At 37.2% G+C, this 25,194-nt stretch overlaps 1 protein-coding gene across 5 annotated transcripts in view; it reads left to right on the top strand.

Annotated features, from left to right (window-relative positions):
* LOC121328451 (IQ motif and SEC7 domain-containing protein 1-like) overlaps positions 1 to 25,194 on the top strand; it is a 151,905-nt gene that overhangs the window by 62,305 nt on the left and 64,406 nt on the right. The window contains exon 1 of one of the 5 annotated variants that reach the window (XM_041273119.1): positions 15,485 to 16,412. The exons of 3 other annotated variants lie outside the window; for them this stretch is intronic. In XM_041273119.1, coding sequence (XP_041129053.1) covers positions 16,336 to 16,412 — 77 coding nt within the window. In that variant the 5' untranslated portion in view covers positions 15,485 to 16,335. Of the gene's footprint in view, positions 1 to 15,484; positions 16,413 to 23,068; positions 23,309 to 25,194 lie in introns of those variants that run through there. One more of the 5 variants, XM_041273121.1, reaches the window with a different exon arrangement.

Raw genomic sequence — 25,194 nt, 5'->3', positions numbered from 1 at the left:
CTGGTCAAGAATACATGTTTAATAGTGGGGGAGGCAGTATTTACTATCCTCAAGTTGATTCATCTCATTTGCCTCCCAAGCAGGGATTGCAAGAGAATTAATTACCAGCTGACAAATAAATCCTAATCTTGGTAAACAACGTATTCTTGCATCAGCCGTATTACTGAATAGCAGGCAACCTGTCAAACTGCATAATAATATTAATAAACAAGTATTGTAATGTGCTCCGACACACAGTATTTTATAGTAATATTTTATTTCTGGGCGAAGGCAGGGTTGAAAAACAGGGGGAGGTGGGTTTTTTGTTGATGAAGTGATTCTGCTCATTAACGATAATCATTTTGCTGTGCTTTATGACAGTAGAATCAAAAAGGATCAGGACAGCCACTGTTGAGCCTCATCAACACATGCTAAACTTACTTTCTAATCACCCTCTGGTATCTTTATCCACAAATACATGTAGTGTACAGGGTGTGTTAAAAATCATTTAGCGACTTCATTTTATGTGAGTTGCTAGTCAATAAATGACTGTTTCATAATAAAGTAAACCATTTCAGAAATGCCCAACTGCAAGCCTTTGAGACAGGGAGTTCTCTGGACAGAATTTTAATCTCAGGGGCGTATCTCAGTCAAGGACAAGGTGCTGGTGTATTGAAAACATTTCCCATATTTTAGAGGCTTTTATAGACCTGGTTGTTAACCAATGTGCTTGTTTCATAGTGTCACAGTGTGTTAAAGTGAGGTCCTACTGTGTGGATTTGGCAGGTACTGGGTTTCAGTAATTAATATAATTACTACATTATGCACCTATTAAAAGGGTGCTGTCACTCTGCTTGCTTACTGTTCTTGAGTTAGGCTGGGATAGTAACACTATTCAAGTATATCATTTCCACTGCGGTTCTGTTTCTATCTAGATTTCCAGGTTGGTCCTGTAGGACTATGGAGGAGAGGGCGTTGATTTTCCCCTCTCGTGGCCACACAGTCCAAGGATGCAGGCCTTTATGATCTGCCACTTGCACTGGGTTGAAGCCTCTTGTTTCCATTAGCAGCAAAATAAGCTGAACTGGGACTCTATCAGACCCAATTAGGACTGGCAGCTGACAGAAATAGATATATCCATATAGTTTTAATGGAGAAATTGACACTTATTTTGTAGTGTTTGCTTGATTTGTGTATGCTTTTTACCTGTCTTGACCTGAGACATTAATTCATGGGATTTGTCATCTAAAAATACAAAAATATTTATTGAATGTCTGAATACAGTAATTTAATAAATAAAATAAAAAAATATAACTTGCATGGCACATGACACAGCTGTTTTAATGGTTTTACCATTTGAAGAATTAACAGTTAAAATATGCTGGTGTTTATTCAGATGATATTAGAATTTTCAAAAGAACATGAACCTTTTTTCTGGATTTACGTACAGTAGTTTTCCTGTACTGTGGCTTTCTTAAACAGAAATACAGTTGTATACCATATAGAAAAAGGTCCTATAAGCACAATTCTGAAGGTCACAGGCTGGAATTCAAGCAAGTGCATCTCCCTTAGCTTCCTGTTTACTGGTAAAGCTAGAATTCCCTGCTGTATGTCTTCAGGGAGCGCTTTAAACGCACACTCAGCATATTACCTGGTTTGTTGTTTCACTGCAAATCTTTCAAAGGATCATAAGAAACGTTTGCACTATTTATCTAAATATATCCACATCTATTTGTCTGAAAGTTGCTGCCAATGCAGCATGCCTTCAATCATCACCACAGAAAACTAGGCAGATTCATCAAAATTGAAAGTATCGTTCGATTGGTGTGCACAAGGTCTCCGGTACGCGTCCAACCTCTGTCCTGGTACACATACCTGCTCAAAAGCTTCCTAATTTTTCAGTATCACTATTCATTGCCCACTTAAACCACATGAACAAGAGGGTATTTCTACTCCAGTATATTTGAACTGCTGTACCTTTCAAGTACTGCATCTAATAAAGAGATCATAACCTCATGAACAATAATTCATAATGCATACATTGCTTGTCAAGTGTTATCTCCTGATATGTTCTTAAACACATAAAGGGAAATGATGCCAAAGAGAATCAACATGTTCTTTTTTTTTAGTGTCGAATGATTTACTTTTATGTCAGATAATTAGTGTCCAAATTGATAACATTTCATTTCATTACCTTATTTTTCTGAAAACATTAAAACAGTATCTAATGCTGTCCATCCTTTAAAATAGCTTACTGGTGCAGAGTTATTTATCATAGAAAAGTGGTTTTAAACCTAAAGCCTTTTATTTTTATAAATATCCAAGAGTTCAAATTAAGTTAAAGCCATCAGCACGTAACTGCTTTCATTGGTTTCTCTCATAAAAAGCCCTTCAAGACTTGGTGTTTTGACTGTTTTTCCTTGTGTCGTAGGTCTATAAATACTTTGCACCAGTATTGCTGTCCTGCTTCATTGTACAATAACCAGCTAACAGTCCATGCCATACGTTCCGAGTACAGGTAAGTGGAGTCATAGTCCACCCACTTACCTGTGTTGAGGTAGACCCCAGGGTAGCGTAGTCACTGTTGTGAGAGCGGAGTATTTTCAACATGTGTTTTTGCATGTGTTGTCTCTATATCTAGGAATTTATTGGTCAATACAAAGCAAAGGGGAATTCACTTGCATGTGAGCCGAAATGCTGTTGTGATGCAAGATACTGCTGGTACAACTTTCCTTCTGTTACTGGAAATTCCAAAATAATGAACAAATCCATTCTGCAGAGCTTCATTTTAGGAAGCTGTTCGGTACTGTTTCATGTCATTGATCATATAGGAAACACAGAATAAATAGCGTTCTGGTGGCTTTCTAAACGTCCCACTATCGTCAAGCTTCTTTACTAGAAAACATGTTTCGGAATGAGTAAACTGAGAGGCTGCAGGTTGGAAGAAGGGGGTGACATCACCTTCCTGTTCGGAATGAAACTCAAAACTAAACTAAAAAAAAAAAATGCAAATAACACTCAATTGCAAACTGATGGCAGGGCACAATTATAGAGCCATCAAATGTCATTTTGGTTCTTAACGCTATTTGACTTTGATTCCGGTCACTATGCTGGTATAATGTAGTTTTTAGAATGTAGTGACGCTAAAATGCTTTCATGTTAACAGTATCACTTTTTAGGCAAAATATTTTATACAATTGTTTTTGAACAACTGAAGCGCTTGTTCTTCAACCACTCAGCTGTCAACAGATTTGGAAGGAAATGTAGTTATAGCAACATTTATCACAGTGAACACTGGCGTGAATCCTGCCAAATTTATGCTTGAGTCATTTTAAATAATCAAAATTTAAATAATGCAACCTTTTTTTCCCAATTCCCTCCAATCTGTTTTTTGAACCAGGTCATGGAATTTGATTACTTTACAAATACATACAGTGTCATAGGGTAGCTAATACATTAATGTTAGGGTTTGTTCTAGAAGTCTGTTTATAACATGGGAGCATACATTTAAAAAAAAAAAATGTATATCAAGAACAGCATGAACCTCATGCAGCTTAAAAGATCACAAGCCACATGAAACCTCATATAATATTCACAGACTGGTGACCTTTGCCAGGGGCTTTTTGATGACAGTTAAAATAAAAATGTGTCTGTCAGTTTCTGAACTCCTTGGATTTGGAGTTTTTAGCCAAGACACCTTTTATGAACTACATTTGAACTATTTAACCAATTCTTTCAGTGGTTTAATTTAACTGATTCTGAAATTAACAGCTACGACTGCAACAGACATGGGGAAAGGAAGGTTGCATCTTAATCCTAAAAGATTTTTCTCTAACTGAAGGTAGTGGTAACTGCTTATTCTTAAGACATGTACTTGTGGTGTAATGCACATATTTGTGTGTGTATATAAGAGAAAGAGAGGGTGATTAGAAAGTAAGTTTAGCATGTGTTGATGTGCGAAACTCACTTTCTATAAGTGTATATTACACGCAACCTAATTATGAGCAGAATCTAGAACTTTATGAAATTGTGCTTTAGGGTGACAATATGTGAACATGAAATATGTACTAAACATAAACTGTGTTTATTAAAGCCTAATTTGAAGTGCCTGTTGTGACCCTGAAGTGCATTGCTGATTGGGTTGAGGAAATGTGACCCCCTTGAGATCCCATAGCCAGAGTTCCATCCGCCTGTCCATTAGAGCTGGAAAATGATTCCCTGGGATACAGAATGTTGTGTTATTCATTTAATACAACTCTTATCAAACTAGGCAAGTTTAATCAATAGACCCAATTATGCTTTATCTTGGCAGCTGTCGAGGTATGTTTTTTTTTGTTTTGTTTTTTCCCTTCAAGTCACCAACCCCAGAGATGTAGCCCCTAACTTCACCAGAAAAGAGACAAGATAACAGGCTGAATGAGAGATGAAAAGGGTTGACATCCATTTGCATATTCCAGTTGCACCTGGGTAGAACAAAGATGTATGAAAAAAAAGCTGTGATTTGTGATTTCTGCCTGAAGTATGAAGAACATCCATATTCCTCCTAAAGTGTCTACATTCTAGAAGAATCACTATTGTTTTAATAGATTAATAATAAGCAGTTCATTAATTGCCTGCTCTTACAATAATTACACTTTTCAGCACAGAGATATGTTGACGGTGCTCATGTAAGTAGCACATAAATAGTTCAGAGGTGTCTTTTCATTATTGTGCCATTGCTCATTGTGTGTAATTGATTTAATTATAAAGTCCCTTTTTAGAATGGCTGCACTGCATGCTCTGGCAGAATAAAGAAATAAATAAAATGCTGTGTCAGAGAAGCTGCTGCTGCTGCCAGGCTTCGATTAACTGAATCTGTGTATAAAGAGGCAAAGGCATCAACACGCAGCAGGGCAGAGACTGCATGAATCACACAGCCTTGATGACAACTACTGGAGTCCTCTAGCCTCCATCACATAAAAAAAAAAAAAATATATATATATATATATATATATATATATATATATATATATATATATATATATATATATATATATATATATATATGATGCTGAAAAGAATGTGTTCTTCAAATGCACTGTACTGCTAATGCAAGGTTATCCCCAGTTTGTTAATGTCAAATGCAAAACAAACAAACAAACAAAAAATATGAATCCCACACATTACAGTATCATTTATCTTAATCAGTGTTTTCTGACAGTTACTCAACTTCAGGTAAAAAATGATTTAGGGATTTGATGTGCCTTTTAGCCATGACATATCTTTGAAGAGGTTAGGGACACAGCTTCAGTTTAATGACTTCAGATCTTAAATAGTTGATTTGTTATATATATATTTTTTTTTTTTTTTTACTGAATCTGCCAAGGAGTTGAGTAATTTTGTCTGTCCCAAAAAGTAACAGCGTGAGATTGATTTCGGAATTCTTATAATTTGGATAAACATTTCCATGGACAGATATTTAAAAAAAATGTATATATCACAAAAATCATCATATATTTCTACAATTAGGAACCTTGGCAGCCCACAGTTAGCGAACAGACTGGAATATTAATATACCTTAATTCATGTTTGTTTGGCAAACATTATTGTGGCCTGCCCTATAAATGTTTCTTATTGGATTTTCAGATCCACGTGATGCTGTACAAGCTAACTGTGTTGTGTTTGAATGTTTTAGTGTCAGCTCAACTGACCCTTGGCATCTGTTTAGAATTGCTTGTGAGCTTGAAATGCATTTTTAATTGCCAAGGCAGCTCTAATGTTACATTACACTGTTAAGTTAAACAGTAGTGTTATTTAACTGGAAATTCAGTTCATACCAACTGAAACTGGAAGAATCAAGAGGTTCATCATTTCAGCATATATTATATAATATGTAATACAAGCAAAGGAATATGTTGATGTTTTGTTTTTTGTTTTTTCTTGCAAAATTACTATCCAGTATGAGCTGTAAATGTTATAGATTTAGACATACTATGTATTTGTAAAATTATGGAGCTTTTTGCAAATCAGATTTAAATCAGACACATTTTTTTTGCTCGCCAATTTAAAAAACTGTCTTAAGTTTTGGATCACTGGTGTGGTTCAATGTATTGAACCATATACTGTAATCTCAGCATATAGTTATTTATATCACAGCTGTGGTGAGCATGAATTGATTAAGAACAGAAGGGCAAGTTCAATCCAAACGAGTTGTTGTTGCGGTTCTTTCAACCCAGTCAACATTTAGATTCTTCTGTCATGGAGTTTCGGTTCCTCATAAATTATTATGCCACTCTATAGTTTTTCCAAGCGAAATCAATTTCCTTTCTAGTTGCGGCTGTACCGTTCTGTTTGAAAATATAAATATATCTACCCGTTATAACAAAGGTGTTTTTTCACAAATCTGTTTTACACTTGATACCATTCATGATGCTGGGGTTACATTTCTTAAGCTTTGCAGAAGAAATGCCATGGCACATGCTTAAAAATCGATTTCTTTTGAAAACCGCTATTTCCATTTCAGCTCTTTGACAGGGATGATAATGCCCTTCATCAGTTCTGTTGTCCACCTTCTGGATCTAGTAGCCCTTCTTCACAGAGCTGTGACTGACACTCCTCTAAGCCCCGCCTCTCTGCTCTCCTCCCTATTCATGCAATGAGGGATCACTCCTGTCCTCTCCTGCATGGATTCACTTTGGACGTCAATATACTTTAAAATCATGTAATCATTTCTAACCATAAAAGCCTGATATTTCTGCCTTAAACTTTCTCTTGTGTCTGTTATATGCCTGTTAACTACTGACAACTGTTGATTCTGAATAAATGCTGCTGTGGCCATTGTTTGTGCTTACCTTTTTTTATTGAAATGTTTTTAAATAAACAAGTACAAGTATTTGGTTTCTTTGTGTTCCTGGCACAATTTAAATTGGGATTTCAATGACATGCAGAAGAAAAAATTACCAATGCGTTTTTAATAAGCTGTGACTTATTAAAATAAACACGTCCTCTTTATCTTTGCAGTAATGTCTGTTATTAAAAGCAGGATGCATAACATTTCTTATTTTTATGTAGCAGGAAGCAGCAGTAAATCATCGTGACATTGAGGATATTGCTGGTGACTTTTATGTTGTCTTTTTATGGGGTGATAGCATTTAACAGCCTCACAAGCCACCAGGCCTTTTTAATGTTGACTTTTATTTCAAATAATGTGATTAATGGTAATTAATTTCCTCATCTCACTGCTGGTGCATTATTTTTTTTATTTTTTATTCAGTAGTCACCAGTTGATTCTGCTCCGTTTTTCTCCCAATTTGAAATATCCAATTGTATTTTTTAGACTCAGCTCACCGCTACCACCCCTGCGCTGACTCGGGAGCGGTGAAGTCAAACACACATTCTCCTCCGAAGAGTGTGCCATCAGCCGACCACTTTTTTTCACTCTGCAGGCCCGCCATGCAGCCAACCCAGAGCTACAGCGTCGGAGGACAATGCAGCTCTGGGCAGCTTACAGGCAAGCACACTGGTGTCCAGACAGTCTACAGGATTTGCTAGTGCGCGGTGAGCCAAGGACACCCTGGCCGACCTAAGCCCTCCCCCACTGGGCAATACTCGGTCAATTGTGCGCCTCCCCCTTGGGAACTCCCATCTATGGTTGGCAGTGGAATAGCCTGGACTCGAACCGGAGACCTCCAGGCTATAGGGTGCATCCTGCACTCCATGCGGAATGCCTTCTCTGGATACGCCCTCGGGAGCCCCTTACTGCTTGTGTATTTTATACATCATTAGTGTGTTCTGTACCTTCAGGGAAACTGGAAATTAAGCTTTCAATTAGCATAACATTCAGCTGCCTAAGACTGATTAGTAGGTGAATGGAGTTTGCTGGCCTTTAACAACACACTTTGGTTCCTGGTTTGAATTATATTATCATGCCACCTGCCACCCTGCCCTTGCAAATTAATCAGGCACCAAGGATAAACCTCAGTAAACCCTTCAATTATCAAACGTCAACACACCCATGTCATTTCCACACAGGATGTCAGAATCCTGCCTTAATCTTGATCCTTCCTGTTATTACTGGCATTCATGGCCAGATTTCAGAAAAGCGATCAAGCAAATTAAAATCCTGCTGCTCTTGGAATGAATTACAGTGAACTTTTTTTTTATTTTTGGTATAGTGCTTTATTTGTGAGTGTGGAGTAGTTCTGAGATTTTTTTAACCTGTTTAAATAACAATAATGATGATGATGATCGTATTTGTTTTCTGACATGCAGTTTAATTCTGCATGTTAAGTTTTAGAAAAAAAATTAAAAAATCTATTGATATAAATTTGATGGCAATACCCCTGCAATGGATCTTAACCAGTACCGTACAGTTATCTCCAGCCCGAACCTCTGAATTCCATGTGTGGTTTTGGGAAGTATTTTTGTGGAGGTTGCATTTCATGTTTGAAGTGTATAAACAAAGAAAGACTATTTAAAAAACAATACAGTTTTTTTGTATAATGTATCAGTACAAAGATCGACCTACTAGAATTTACAGAAAGCCCATCTATTACGTAGTATATATTGTATGGAGGGCAAGAAACTAAGCTGAAAGAATGTGTGTGTTTTGGCAGTCGCAATCTGTATTTTGATTTATGAAATTAATTTAAATGATTAGACAAAATATTGAAAAACACAGACCTTAGTGGATAACCAGCATTTTTTTTTTTTAACTAAAAAGTATTTAAAAGTGAATTCAGTCACTGATTGCTGTCTGAATGCTTTTGTTCATCAATACCTAAGTCAATACTGAGGGCTTTTGAATAGACCACTAGAGGGAGTAACGCGCTAAGCAATCATTGAGGCAGCAATCAAAAAGCTTTGCTGTTAAGATGAGTTTGGGGAAGCTGAGGCACATTGTGAATGATGATTAGTGCACTGCATTGGCTTAAAAAATATGATCAGATTCATACTGAACTGCTACTCATGTGCAAAGAAACATCATTTGATCGACCTGTGCTGAAAGTATTGCATCTACTAAGGAATCTGGTGAAATATGTAATAGTTAAATCAAGGTCGAGGTAATGTAACAGAAATATATCATCCCAAAACGCTCAACTTTCCATATTGTTTCTCCTGAGATAGCTGGTGTATGATAATAAGCTTAATTCAAGTGCTAGTTAAAAGTTGATTAATTATGAAGCCAAGTCTGTACTTTGTGTGTGTGTGTGTGTGTGAGTATGTATAGAATTTGAGGGAAACTTTTTCAATGACCTATTTTTTATTTATTTATTTTTTTCACATGTATCGCCAAAGAGTTCGCTGCAGGATGCTATTGTTCAGGTTGCGAAAGCTATCTGTGTGCTGTGAAGCTGATAGGAGTTTGATAAGCTTAACAGCTATGCTTGGACCAGTTGCTATCAATTCACTGTAACTGCATCTTGTTTGCTTTTGTTTCAAGGGTTCAAGGATTTGTGGTTCAAGGATTTGTGGCAAATGGTGTAACAGAGTTGTGCACAAATGTTGGGTCTTTAGACTGCAATTACAATATGTGGCCATCTGGTGGCTCTCTTTGCTTGGTTTAAATCTCAGTAAAATAAACTGTTGTTAACACCATTTGACCACCTTTCCGCTAAAAAACCAACGAAGAAATAAAAACAATGCTAAAGAATGAAATGATTACCAAACAAAAATATTGCCTAATATCCCCCCTTTGTAATTTAACTGAGGCTGAATTTATTTTGTTGTTTTTCCCCATAAAAAAAATAAATGGTGTGTAGCATTTGTTTTTGCTGGAGCTTGGGAAGGGATGAAGCCGTCCAAAACTCCTGTTTTAGAGGAACGCTGTTAGTTGTAGCCCGGGGCAACACTACGGGTCTCATTTTCCACAGTGATCAGTTAGAAATGGAGCGCCACTGTCACAGTTCAATATCACAATACCAGCAATTACACGCCTGCTTGGAACTCGCTCACAGCTCTGTTCAGGGTGCTTGGAGGGTTAGAAAGGAGCTCTGTAGGTAAAGAACAAAGAACAATTACAAGGGGCTGTGTTCATGAAGCACTGGTGAGCTACTGCTGTATCTACATTGCAGCCCCACTGTATGCCATTACCATCATGCTAATGCTTTGTAGATATTTTCTATTGTTCAATAAAACATAAAAATGCTTTCGTCTTACAATCCAGGTGTATGTTGGTGGAGTATTTTACTGACAATAAACAGTTAGATATGCACAGTGAACAACTCAGAATATGGATTGCAGTTTGCCAGATTTGTGAAGAGAGCTGGGTGTTTGCTGTTTGCAGCAGATGGTAAAGGGCAGCAGCCCATCCCTTCACAGTCCACAGAGTCCCTGATTACCATCATTCCAGCCTTTTGTTCTCTCTTTGCCTCAGATTTATCCAAGCAAGTTAGAACAAAATCTAAACAGCGTCAACAATCTTCAAGGTTGCCCTTTATATTCATGTTCTTCTATCAAAGAAGGGCCCCAGGCATTAGAAATGTATTGCACACTGCTGGGTTGATGTCTATATAACCGTGCAGTATCTGTACATATGGCAATAATGTCAAATGATCATTTTGCCAACAGAAATAGAATGGAATGGAGAATCTTTGCTATTTCATTGTTTCCTGCATTCTGTACATACAATGAAAGATATATGATAACATACACAATTATAGCTGTATATGGAAGACAATAAAACATACACCTTGTAACATATACTGTACAGCGCATGGTAATACTAAAGATGCGTAAGATAGGTAAAGATCCACTGTCTTGAAATATCTTGTGTATTTGGAGGGCATGTTGCTGATGCAGCTATGAATGTTGAATGTCATTTTATTATGCTATTGTCCAAACTATACAATAAAAAATACCTTACACTCAACATATTACTCAAGAGATACCTTACACACCTCATGTGACCCATGGGGTAATTATACAGTACTTATTCAGCCCATGCTCATGCCTGCAGTGCACATTGTGGGCTTGTAGAGCAGCACCATCAGAGATCCTGTCTCTTTGAACATGGTACCCAGGTGGGGGCTTGGTCACCAGCCCTCTTTATCTGAATAGACACCCTTTCACAGCTGGGCCCAGGCAGCCACTGAAACTCCATTAATCAATTCATGCAGCTGGGGATATGGAGTGTGTTTAAAAATGTTCATTTATCAAATAGTCACTCACAAAGAATAGTCCGTATTAACATCTTTCTTTAAAATGGAGGAAGGAAACTATGTCTGTTTTCCTATGCTTTTTGTTTACCTTTTTTTTTCTCAACTTCTTTAAAGTGTTTTCAGGACTGGAAACCAAGTAAAAACAGTAGCCGACACCAGTACCAAGGAGAGACCAGTTCCGACTTTCAGCTAAACAATAGGATTGTTATTATTATACAGACTTTCTTGGCAACGAGCAGATTGCCTGTAGTTACCTTTACTTGTATCTAGATGTTCCATCCAATGCTATAAATGCAGTTTCTTTTTAGAGAATTTAATTTTTAACAGGGACGCGTGGGGGCACACAGGTTCATTATACTCAGTAATGCTTTTTCAAATTCCACTTTCATATTTCCAAAGTTGGTACAATATCTCTCTCTAGCAAAGTGCACTATTTCACTTTGAAATCATAGCAACATTTGAACAGAAGGGGACAATGCACCGTGGGTTGCAGGGAGGAAGAATTGTGTGATCAATTTCTATTTGACGGCGCTGTGCTCTTTGTCATTGCAGCAGGCTACTCATATTTGATGGTGTTTTCTGTAAACCCTTTCTAATGCTCTGCACATCTTCTATTGACAGTTTTAAATAAGATGGCTGGATTGGAAATTGGAAATGGAGCTAGAGAGAGCTGGAAAGCAACAATAGCTCTGCAGGACATTGCATAAAGGCACTTAATTTCCTTACTTATGTAAAAGCTTGTCTCATTTGTCACAGTTTCCCCTAAGCCTTGGACACTTTTTCATTTAATTGGGAAATGTTGTCTTGTGTTACTTTTTAAAGGTACTTCTAAGTACATGTGATTGTGAAAAAAGCACCAGTGGCTTGAATCTTGTTTTGGTTTGAAACGGTTTGATATAAGAAGTTTTTTCTCATAAATGTTATGTTACTGTTAAACCTGAAGCAGATTACAATTTCCACTCTAGTTGTACTGCAGTTAAAATTCTGTTAATATACTCTAAGTACTGGCTTCGACTTTCACAAGACTTGTTCATTCCATGCTTGCAACTGATGGGAGTCATTTAACATCAGCTCCCTTAATATCAATAAGCACTCAGTTATGGTTGGACTCACTGAAGGACAGACAGTTGGTGCGCATATTATACTGCTTGCATCGCCAGCTACATTTTATAAGTAAGTTAGCATGTTTTTCATCATTGTTTGTTCAATAAATTATGCTGCAGCAAATAAACTGGTCATGTTGACCACTAATGTTCAATGAGCTCTAATACTGATATTGCAATTTAACAGCCTTTCATTAGCAGTTTGTCATTTTCATTTAAAAAAAGAATAATAAAGATTGCTACACAACAGACAGGACTCTGTGTTTTGACACTGCTGCTGTGTCAGTTCTGCTTGTTTAAGCATCATATTGTTGACTTCTCAGATGTCTAACATTTGCAATAAATATACACAGTAATTAGTAGTAAGTAACAGAGACCTTCTAGTAACCTGGAGGGGCTCCAGTTACTGCCTTTGTCCACGCCTGCCTGTTTTGTCTGCCGATAGAGAAAGGGAGGAAACCACACATAAATGATGCCTCTCACTTTTTACCAGACCACCCATATCCAGATGCCTCCATTGCATTGTCAGGACAACAAAGGGATGGTTTACTTTGTTTTGTTAGTAGTGGCAGAAGGACACGTGTAATACAGCCCACCATTAAATTCATTATTCTCGACTAAACAAAGGAAGGCTGCTCTGAAATAACCAAATGACGAGGTGTTAAGGCAGTTAGAAGACTCTGTAAATTCATTTCAATCTGTTTAGACAATATGTTAGGCTTCTGGAGCCATTCCCCACCACTGTACAGTAACATTAAAAGTGCAGCCTCCTTGTTACATATTGTTTGGTGTGTATAGTGTTTTGAATATCTTCATATGCCTTTTGTTATGGTGTATGCTGTTAGTCAGAATCTGGATACTGTAGATGACTTTGTAAAAGCAGCCCCCCCCCCCCCCCCCCCCATTGTCATTTCCTTTCTTCAAACTAGCCATATGAATGTAAAGCAATCAAATGTAATTTTGAAACCCAGCATAAGAAAATTGATATAATTTAAATAATGGCTCCAAGATGCGCTGGTAGCATCAAAGAACTGAACACTGTCGTGGGTCTTCAGTAGCCGAAACAAGGCTAAGGGGTTATTATTTTTTTGCAGATTTCTTTGAATAATTATATCTGCTCCCTTGGGAGTATCTTTGGGAGTATCAGAACTACATACAATTTGGCAGTTGCAAAAGAAAAGATTGCTTGAACGGCAGAGGAATGGAATGGAAATCCCAATAGGCAGTGGATTTTATACATTATGATGCATGCTAGTTATGTCTTCCTTTGGCATCACATATTTCATAAAGGACTTTGCTCGTTATGCAAAAATGGGACTCTAATTAAAGGATTTCAATATGGGCTGAAAAAACCTGGCAATAATCATTGTATAGATAAAAATAAAATGTATACATTTGCAGCGCCGCATGCATTTTTGACTCTCCAATATACTGTAAATATGTTAAGGCACTGGGAAATCCAGATATGATTGCATCTCAGGATCATCCTTATATCACAACTTCAATAATATCCAGCAATATGAATCTGCAATATATTTTACGAAGGTGAAAAATTATCAAAACCGGTATCTCTACCCTACTACAGAGGCACTTTCAGAGCGTAACTTTACCGTAAGTAAGACATACACACTGGACTTTGTAAGCATTTTTATCTCATTCTTCTGATTTTGCACTAACGATTTAACTTTTCTGGCAGCACGTAGACTTGTGCTAAGCCAGTTCTATCGTTTCCATCATGTGAATGTCAATGTGCCTTGAAGTACCTATTATGCATAATGTCACCCGTTGGTAAGTTTCAATAACTCAGCCCCTTGAACAGGAACCAAGTGCTGCTTTCATCTTTACTGATAGAATAAGACATGTCAGGGTCACACTGTGTAGAAACTATTCTAAACTCAGAGATATGGACTTAACAGGACTATCATAAAACAAGAGTAAAAAGATAACTGTGTAAACAGAGATAACGATATTGAAGTTCATTCAAACCTGGCTGATAATTGAGCCGTCATCAGGATTTAAAGATTAAACAGCAGAACGTGATGTTGATGTGCTGAGCTTGTGAGGAAGGTGTAGCTGAAGGGGTTTGTCGGGTGATAATGACGCTTTCATGTTTGTAGTAAGATTTTTTTTAGTTCTGAATGCTCTATAAGCCTGGACGCTTACAAAATGGAATAGAGTGACGTATTGTTTCCTGTTGGCTATACAGCTGCTACTTTGAGGCTGAAGATTTAAACCAAACAAAGGCAGCCAAGTCACTGCCAGAAACTTGTATTCAAAGTAACAAGCTGCATTTCTTCAAGAGCGTGAGATGGAGCTTAATGTTGCAGTCTACTGTGAGAGGAAAGAAGCCAGGCTGTTGTGCTGAATCTTGATTACCATCCATCTCTGCCTTTATCATTCATAACTTAAAAAACACCCAGCCAAAGAAAGTGGAACTATTAAGAACGTGAAATTGACTTCATCAGTGCCTTGTAGATTTGACATTTTTAAAATCCTGCCTTTTAATTATCACATGATAGAAATGTACATGTTTGGTTGTAACAATCGAGGTGATATGAGTATTATATAGCAGAATAACACCAGATTTATATGTGAGTTTGGATTAAATATTTCCATGGAATGTTCTTGTCCCTGCAAAAGTTGAATTGACTCCAGTGGAAAGACATGCTTTTAAACATTCAGAGTCTTATAAACATGAGAGACTCCACCCCGTTACATTAAGCGGTACTGTGCTTTTTTCACCTGCTAATTGTGGAGTACATATAAATTAATTGGCATTATTATTCTCCACCAGCAATGAAATGAACTCACATTATGACACTGTATTTCCCATGCTAATTTTTATTTCAAACATCCGCAAAAGCTGAACCGTTAGATGAACATTGTGTTCACTGGATATCATCTGTGCTGTCACTTTCATCTGTTTTTTTCAAATTGTAGAAACAGTGTTATGCTTACAATTTATATGTGTTTATCTGCTTCCTATCTTGCTCAAGTTTACAGTTTATGGTAATTTTGAGCACCACCACAATTGCATGAATAGATGTTTTGGGTTTTTTTTTGTCCCAGAATTCCAACACAAATTCAGTGTGGTTGTTATAGAGCCATTATTTAACTACAGGCCAATGGGAAACAGACATCAACGTTCCATTTGAGATTGTCTCAATGTGTTACTGTTGCCCCAGCAACCAACATCAGCATATCTCCGCGAGGCATTATCTAGCCAGCTTTTTAGCTATGAGCTTGCCCCACTGAGCACCATGTGGTTTTGGTGATTTAGCTTTTCACCACACAGACCTGACTGGCAAAGGGTGCTGGGAATTAGATAAAGCATAATTAATACCCTGATCGGGAAGGGCATTGTTTGCATTGTTGTGGTTTAAGCGCAGGGAAGCCAGTCCTTGTCATAGTCTGCGACAGATAATGGAGCAGCTGTAATTCAGAGCTGAAGACCTGGCAGGGAGAGGCAGAGCTGTTCAGCCTATTTACAAACTGGAAACTGTATTGCTTTACCAGGGGTCTTTTAAAAAATATATATGTAAGGAAAGGGGGAAAGAAAATTGCGTGTGTGGAAATGAGATGCAGAGAGTACCCTATACGCTACTGGAGTTTAACATTGCTTTTCAAGGCAATTGTATGGATTAGAGCTACACTGCATACTTTTTTAAGGGTTGTATGTCTCATATTAACAGTACAAAAGAGTGGCATTGGAACCACCCAGTAGTAAAAAAAAAAACAACAACAAAAAAAAACAGTTTTGAAGTGGTTAAAAAAAAGAGAGAGAGGAAAAAAACCACTTATCAATCCAGAGTATGAGGGGAGAGTTCCGGACAGTTCTACTGGAGACATCAAAGAGGGGAGGTGATTATTGCTGCTGTTCTGCTTGTCCTCCTGTTAATGGGCAGGTGCTAAGCCAGGATACAGTGCCATGTGGGGTCTCTCGCTGCCTGTACTGACAACAGGGAAGACAATGGGCTTCGGAATGTTGACACAGGGGCAATGAGGTGTCTCTCCCGTGGTAACACAGGCTTCTGCTTGAGCCTGGCGTAAGAAGGTTCCTCAGAAGTTGATGATATGTTTGTAAACCTTCTGCGTCTTTGATTTTACCACATACAATGTTGAAGCTAAAAGCCTTCTGTTTGGATTACTGGCAGTTCTGGTGTCTACAGCCTCTCAATGGCTTTTATAAAAGGTAAGCTGGAATTAAAATGTTCTACTGTTTGTTTTTACTGTGTGAATTTTACCCATGGTAGTGTGTTTATGAAAGATATCTTGATACGTATTTTGCACTGAGTTTACCGTTTGACTGTTTTGTTTTGTTGACAAGAAACTACTGTACGTTTTGTTTACTGGTTAAAATAAATGAGGCATTTTAAGAGTTCATTTTAACCTCAGATGTAGATTATGTTTGCAATTATGATATCATTAACAGCAAGCTGACCTGCATAATGAAGGAAAACTGAGTCAAAATCTTGGCAAACATGTTGTTTATGGAACTCATTTCCTATGTCAGACGTTTAGAAATTATTCGAGTTCATTGTTCCGTGCTGATTGAGCATCTCGCATGCATCACAGCTACCCAAGCTGAGCTCCGAAACCTTCCTCCAGCAGTTCTGACAGAGCTTCTTTGTAATTGATTGTGAATGGAGAATAGGGCTGAAGTGTCAGCTGCCTTTCATTTAACAGGGGGCTTGAATAGAGAAATGATGGAACAAAGTTGTGCTGCTGAGAAGTGCCTGGTGCGGCTTGGCACTGCTGTGTTAAGGTGAACTGTAGTGCTTGTTTTGTATGATAACAGACAGTTTTGACACTGTGATGCAGCACACACTCAGTGTGTGTTACTTGTGTTAGGATGACCTTTGGGTGTTTATTGATTGGACATAATCAAGCTGGTGCTTTAGCATGCTTTTTTATTTTCTAATTTCTCATTTCTTTTTGTTTTTATTGATTTTACAGTACGCTGTTTTTCGACCATGTAGGAAAAAGCACAGGCATTTGCACATCAATCAACAATAGTTGCTCATAAAGAACAGAGCCAGGAGTAACTATTGCATTCTCTACTCCACGCTTCTCCTGCTCCATGCTCTTGTTTAAGGGTTAGCAGCCAGCAAGTGAATATTTAATGGTAATTTCATTTTTCTTTTCACTGTAACCTCTGGCCCCCCATGACACATGGAATTGTCCCTCCTCTTACAACTCAGTCGAGGCCTGGAAGGAGACGGGCCATGTGTCTGTCTCATCTGCCTTCTATCCCTGACAATATACAGAGTCACACCCTTCACTTTCAGAAGGTCAAGGTTTACTACTAGCATGTTGCATTAACAAGTACATGACTGTTTTAACAGAGGCTCATATGTACATGTCATTTATGGTGACTGGTTAATTGTTTTACAACATTACATCCATTACTATTTGCAAGAAATTACTCTCAGTTCTGGATCTACTGTATGGACCCTTTTCACAAATCTCTAAAGACTGTTTTAAGGAATGTTTTGGTAAGGAATGTATTTTGAAGTCCATTTTGATTCATTAAATCAAATTTACTGTTCATGAAACATTGTTTCAAATGTTTTAGAGAGGGTTAGATGTTGACTCTAGTTTTCCAAAATACTGTTTAAGAGAATATGAATAAGAAAAAAAAAACAGTCCTTAAAACAGTCAAAATGCAATGTGATGCAGTAAAACAAATAAAGTCACGTTAGGATTATATTAGGTACTCAGAAGTGTGGCTACAGCGTTACCTGCCTTGCTAAACATCTTTATATGAATACATAGTGTACAGGCAATAGATTAACTGGAGTAATAAAGACCTCTATGGCTCAGTATCTTTTTGAGATATTCTACTAATGATCCTACACTTGTTGTGTATGCCCTTGATCAAGGTAATCTGTCAGATTTTTAAGTGGAAACTTTCAGCAAAAAAGAATGGTCTCATTATAATCTTTCTCCTTGTTTTCTGATCATGCATGCTTATTTGTCATTCCGAATGCAGAGGTGTACCGCATAGTTCTTGTGTTGTTGTGTTTGTAATCAAGGAACAAACATTCAGTTGCGTGTGTCTGCTGAAAGGCTCCCGAGACCTGATCATATAGTTCTGTCAAAATACAATTCAACAAGACAACTTTACCTACCCAAACTTTACAATACTTAAATAATTTCAGTGCAGTTCTGTTTCTTGCATAGAGCTTGCTCATGCTTGATTAAGCACAACAACTCTACTTCTAAAATGACAAGAATAAATGAATGACTGTTGGTCAGGGCATTAGCTATTATACTAATGCAGTTAAAGGCAGACAAAGTGCTCTGTGTTACAGAAACAATCTGAAAACCTAAATTGCTTTGCTTAGTTTAAATCAACTCAAACTTTTCTACCAGTTCTACGTGAAAGATTTTGAAAACTAGCCACTAAGACAGTGCAAAGCTTTACATTATACTTTTTGTAGCATTAGACCGTTTGTTTTCTTCATGGTCTTCCCTTTGGCAATGCATTTGTCTTTTTATGTGAAATGAATCTGCAAGCACAATGCGGAACACCTTCTTGCAAAATGATAAATTAACCAAATTGCCCAAATGCACAATTGTTTACACCTAAATCAAATATTTAAGGATTTAGTAAAGTTTAGTTTAAAACGTGTATCAAATTATTTTATAATATTTGATGGCCATCCAAATAGGACCCTCTGGTTTAAACTCTTTTCCAAAAGACTGCAACTCAGCAATGTACCCCTATTAACAGCTTTCTGGGATGTTGGTTTAATTGAAGCCCTGAGGGGAGAGACCCCCTACTGAGCCACATTAAAAGACAATGTCTATAAGGCTGTATTGATTGGGTTCTGGTCTTCCCATCTGTCTTTTATCCTACACCTGTGTTCCTAAGCAAAATTATGTTCCATAAATCAATGGCCAGCTCCTGACATCACAAACGTTTGTTGGCCGAGTTTCACCAGTTTCAGTGGGTAAATCAAGACATTAAAAAGTGTCAGATAGCATCTTCTGTGTTACCGCTGAAGTTGAAACAAGCTCCATTGTAGAAAAATCTGCATTCGTTTTTGAGTAGGATAAATGGAAAACCACATAGTGATTCCAGTGGTTGTCTTTTTTTAAATTATATTTGCATTAACCCACTAGGAATCATTACATATCTGCTGAAATGTTTAGGATCAGCAGCACTGGAGTCTTCCATGTATATCTGCACAGTCAATGGTTACGTGAGGTTCCCCTATAGACTGCCCTGGACGGAAATTCTTTTAGCGACTGGAGTTTTCTCCATTATCGCTATTGGACATTATTTTGAGACAGTGCCAACTGTACTGGATTGTATCTATGTGGACTTTTGAGAGGCCAAGGTTTACTTTTCATTTGTGGCTTGATTCAAAGATTCAGTGCAATGCTCCACTTGCTTCTGTCTTTCTCTGCTAATCCATTGTATCAGTTCCTCTGACCTGTTGCAGTTCAAGGTGTCTCTAGCAGCCCGGTCACTATGTATCAATTTCCTTACTGACTTGTAAAGGTTCACACATTTGGAGACACTCTGCAGTAAAACTTGCTGTTCTTAATTAGATATTTAATTGGACCAGTTGAGTTGTGACAGAAACCCAAATATAAAAGATTGTGGTCTAGTTATAGTTAAATGTGGGTGGACATTGTTTTCATAACAGAGTGTTAGAACTTGCAGTGTGATTTCAAGTTAAAAATGAGGGAAGGTCTCTGTTCAGTACTGTATGTGATCACTGTTGATACGTAGTGTCCTGGCGCCTGCGGACTTGTCTGTAGTTATTTATGGTGGGCCTGCAGAGTGAAAGAAGAGGTCGGCTGACGCCACACGCTTCGGAGGACAGCGTGTGTTCATCTTCGCCACTGCCGAGTCAGTGCATGGGTGGTAGTGGCAAGCTGAACCTAAAAAAAATACAATTGAACATTTCAAATTGGGAGAAAAACAGGGTAAAATCAATTGTCGATTTACTAAATTTTTAAGAAAAAAAAAAAAAATTAACCATCTGATCTGTATTTAAATTCCCTTATCGTGACTGTTATATTCCACTGTTCCTTTAATAAATCAAAAAGTAATTTAAGAAGAGTAATGTTTTTGAGGTTAGGCACACAATATGTGTTTCTGATTCTGTAGGCATGATGGTGGTGTGACTGAGTCATCGACAGCTGCTCAGCCCGCTCCTGAGGTAGGCCACATCAGTTTGGTAGCTATAGAAACCTGCAGTGTACTTTTCATCCAGGATTGTGAAAGTAGATTGCTGCTTTTATCTTTCTGATTACTTTTCCAGCTACTTGGCAAAGGGAAGAGAAATTTTTCGTGAGCTCTCTGCCAGACTGAGGAGGTACATCAGACCCAAACTTTGTTAAATTTACTGAAAAAAACTGCATTTCATGAACTTAATAGTTTTCCATTGGAGTAATGTACAAGTACTCTTGTTGATATTATGATTAAAGAACAACTTGGAGGTGATGTTAATCTGTTATGATAACAAGCCACCAGCACATAGCAACAAACATTCATGTAAATTGTACAGCAGAACTACAGAGACTCAATTTCTCCATTTCTTCACGCTGTTGGGTTTCAATTTTGTTTAGCAGTAATGCAAGTGGCAATATGTAGTGCATCCTATTTGACAAGTCCCCTGTCATTATGCAGTTATTTAAAATATAGAAGCAGGTTATACAATAGGTCAAGTTCACAAAAACCGGAACAGAATACTGCAATTCATTTTTAGAGGCTGACTATTCCCTCCCCCCAGGAATAAGCACCCCCCTACTTTCTTAAAGATTACAAACGTGTGCGATCCAGGCTGGAATGGACTGCCAAGAATGCAAGCATGAAAGATAGTGCTGTGGACATGCTTTTACAGTATATACATTTATTTTGGCAGCAGTTTTTTTCAATTGCCAAGGCAGTTTACACCACAATAAGTAATTGTATTTACTGTCCCTGATATGTAACAGCTATATCTTTACTGGTACAGTGTTCCCATTCAAAATATATTATCCTTAATTGGGCTTTTCATATTCTGTTTAATCTTGAACAATCGTTTCCCTCTTGCCTCCAGCTAATAATAATAAATTAAATTTTTTTAGCAAAATCTAGCATGTAATTGTATATCGGTAAATAGCACTTGAAACAATATTTCTTTGTTTACCGGTTTTAACATTTTGTTTTGTATCAAATACAGGTGATGACTGAAGAAGCATACGTACACTGTAGTTCCTGTAGTCTAATGTGACTTGCAATTACTTTTTTGTTTAGTCTTTTAGTTACAGGAATAACCTTTTATTGCAGTTGTGTTTTTGGCAGCGCTACACACATCTTTGTAGGAGGGTGCATTTCAGCATACCTGTTATTAATGTATTACTATTATTATTTCAATAAGGTATGAAGATGGTTTAATAACTTTTGTATTATAATTGTAATGATCCTTGGCAAGATGAATTCAAACAATAACTTAGGTATATTAATAGGGTAGGTATTCTTGAAACCTGTCAAATTTCTGGAACTGTATTCTTTAGTTGGGCTGTGCTCTTTTAGTAATAATAATAATAATAACAATAATAATCTGCTTTATTTTTATATAGTGCCTTTCGTAGTGGACCGCCATCACAAAGTGCTTCACAAGATACGAGACTAGGGTGTGTGAACTATGCATCAGCTGCAGAGTCACTTAGAAGAATGTCTCACCAGAAAGGTGGAGCACAAGGAGGTTAAGTGACTTGCTCAGGGTCTTACAATGGCTGATCTGGGATTTGAACCTGGTAACTCCTGGTTGCAAGCCTGTTTCTTTAACCACTGGACCACATATTTTTGTGTAAAGAATCGTTTACAGAAAATACTGGACCACAGAGAAGATGCATGTCAAAACTGCAAATAAATGGAAATGGATAAATTATATAAAACCTGCATTCCACTAGCTGCTGTTCGCAATCAGTTCGATAGGAACGGGATCATTACATTAGTTAGCATTATGTTTTCCCTGAAGTCTTTTTTTTTTTTTTGCACTATCTTCCCTACTTTAAATAATTACAATGTAAGCTTTTGGATGAAAAAAAATATATATTACAATCTTGTTTTTGTTTTGAGATGAAATTCCAACTACTAACAAGCTTGTAGGCTTGGGGAGCCCATCACAAAACTAGACCTTTTTTATTTTGTTTAAATCCTAATTAAGAATCCTTCTGAGCAAAGTTATTGTTTAAACTATCCTGTTAGCAGGAGATTGCAGGACTCTTGTCTTCGTTTGTGGTTCTTTCTAAAATAATTCAGTTTGTGTGTTGCTAAAACAGGACATATTTCTAATTGTAAATACAGAGCTGAAAGACCTAATTATCAATTTACTGGCTTGTGCAGATGTGAAGGGAGTAGCGAACGTGCAGGATTAGTGTTTTGGGGCAGAAATAAACAAATTACAGTTTAAATTCCATGACATTATGTTTCAAAACATTGCAGCGTGAATTGAATTTGCCCTGTTCTAAACTTTATTCAACCCCCTGCTTTGGTGCTCTTTTGGGAAATGTGTCACTGGGTTGGACCCAGGCCCGGTGTAGCCTCTGGCACAGAGCTCTCTTACATCATGCAAGTAAGACATTCTGCAGACTGCTGGGAGTTTACAAGTCCCAACCAGATGATTTAGGGTGTATTGTTAAGTACTAGTAAGTGATATTCAGAGGGGCCTGCCGACAGCCTGCATTATAGAAATAAACTGTAGGCTGATTTGTTCTAGTGGTCTTGCCTTATTTGGGTTTCTGTGAACGGTCTCTGCTATACTTTATTCCTTATTGAACAACTTTGTATAATTCAGTTTAATTAAAGGAATCAAGGCAGATATGAGCTCTGACCCAACTTGAAGTTAGTCATTTTCTGTAGTGGGTTAAAGATGCAGGACCTTGGAGGGATTGTGAGTCAGTGTCAAGCTGCCTTAGTGTACTGTAGACAGTAATTTTATTGTGTGCCTGTAACATTTTTCGCTTGTGTTTCTCCCTGGGACCGCATTAACCTTCTCAAACACAACAAAAGCCAAGGAGAGTAGGTGACATTACAATGTGGAATCTAATGTGGAAGTACTGCATTTCTGTGCGCACACTAAGGTAGGAGAATTGATTCATTCATAGTAAAAAGCTGTTGGGCAGGGCATGCTGGTAAAAGGTCTTTGTCAAAGTAGAATAAAAGCGATCCCTTGGCTTTCTGGTTTGTGAAAAGTTTAGCTCTTTGATTTTGTTGCTGACGTGATGTTCTTACTGAAAATTTCTCTTGCATGGTAGCTTTTATCCATCAGTACAGCACTGTGTTAAAATGTTAATTATTATCTATTTATAAATCAAGAGGCATTTTTTTTTTATCTTTATGGCTTTGGTAACACTTTGTTTTAAGTGCTATTGTTTGCAATGCAATTGCATATAAATACATCATTTCCTTCAAAATATGTTTTCTTTATATCTATTAATCATACATTCAGCACTTGTTATGTTCAAGTGTGGAACGTAGTTATTACGCAATGTATATGAATTTGCAATTGCGCTGTGGCAACCTCTTCCCATAAACCAATTCAGCTCGCTACTTCATATTTATGGAAAATGTTGAGTAAAAACAAACCCTTTCAGCCTATGGACATAATGTATCAGTGATAGAGGTTTTTCTTACTGTCCATTTTACTTATTTACATGTTGATGAGCCAGTCAATCTGATTTGACCCCCTCCCCTTGATTATGTCCCTGGAAATAATTTGTTTTTGCTTAGAAAAAAAATAAATAAACATTTCTAGTTTGAGCGGTTTGGTAAAGGAGGAACTTTGCAAGACAAATGCAGAGAAGGAAATCAGACACCTACAGTTTTACCCATTTCTATGTTTTACTACAAACTTGATTAGATGTGTATAGGTGAGGGTCCAGCTCAGGTGTGTCTTATTAAACCTCATTGTAAAACCAGGATTGAGTCAAGCTTCTATGAAAAGGGAGCCTTATTTTGATACTTACAAATTGTCTACTTTAGCTGAAATGTTTCAGCTTTGGCAATTGCTGTAGGTGTGATTCATGCATGAAATGTGAGACAGGACAGCATGCATCGTATCTCCAAAGGGATTGGCTTCTGGGATAATTGGCAGTGGGGTGAATTACATGTTTTGCATTCCTGTTTTCTTGTCTTGCAAGCCATGCTGCATGTGGAGAGAGAGCGAGGTTTGTCAAGCGGTCATAGCTAGAATTGTGTCATGTTTGCTTTACTTTTATAATCAAATACCAGTTGAGGAATGTTTATATGAACAGTTAGTCTGCAGCTGTTTAAATTACTGACAATTTTTGGAGCATTTAATATGTAAATATAATATTATATTAATACACTTAATATAATATGTACCCTATAAAAAAAATGTTGTATTGTTTTTAATGTGAGACATTACATAATCAATACCCTGTAGTATTATTTTGTAAATACAACTTAATATTTTATAGATTACTGTTGAATTTAATACTGCCGTATCCTCCAATGAAGCCAGCGGTTGATTAAGCGATTAATCAAACATGTTTGTTAGTGATACAATTACAAATAATATAAAGTATTAACAAAGTGCTGCTTGCTGCAAATGTTTCATAATGCCAGCTAATGTGTAATATACATATATTTACATACATGTAATTTAACAGTTTGAAAATATTTGCTTGCGTGTAATTGGGCCAGCATTGCAAGTTGCAAGTTGCAGTTTTTTTTTCTTCATTCTGAGATCTTGTGGAATAAAGGTATGCTTTCCAATGGCCCTTTGCCAAGGTCTTCAGAAGTACCCCATTTTTCGAGATGTCTTTTTTTTTTTTTTTTTTTTGTGCTTTTTGAAACCACACTCAGGCAGACAAGATGAATCAATCAAAATCGATTAACCCCTATGTATTCAGGATATTCAAAAACAATGCTAAACTGCTAACATTGCTAAACTGTTGCTTCCTGTCTGAATTAAAACTTAGTATGTGAAGGAGTAGGAAGTATA

This window comes from Polyodon spathula, chromosome 16 (assembly GCF_017654505.1).
Source record: "Polyodon spathula isolate WHYD16114869_AA chromosome 16, ASM1765450v1, whole genome shotgun sequence".
NCBI classification, from domain to species: domain Eukaryota; kingdom Metazoa; phylum Chordata; class Actinopteri; order Acipenseriformes; family Polyodontidae; genus Polyodon; species Polyodon spathula.
Note: the sequence above shows the minus strand (reverse complement) of the source record. Positions and strands in the feature narration are given on the sequence as shown.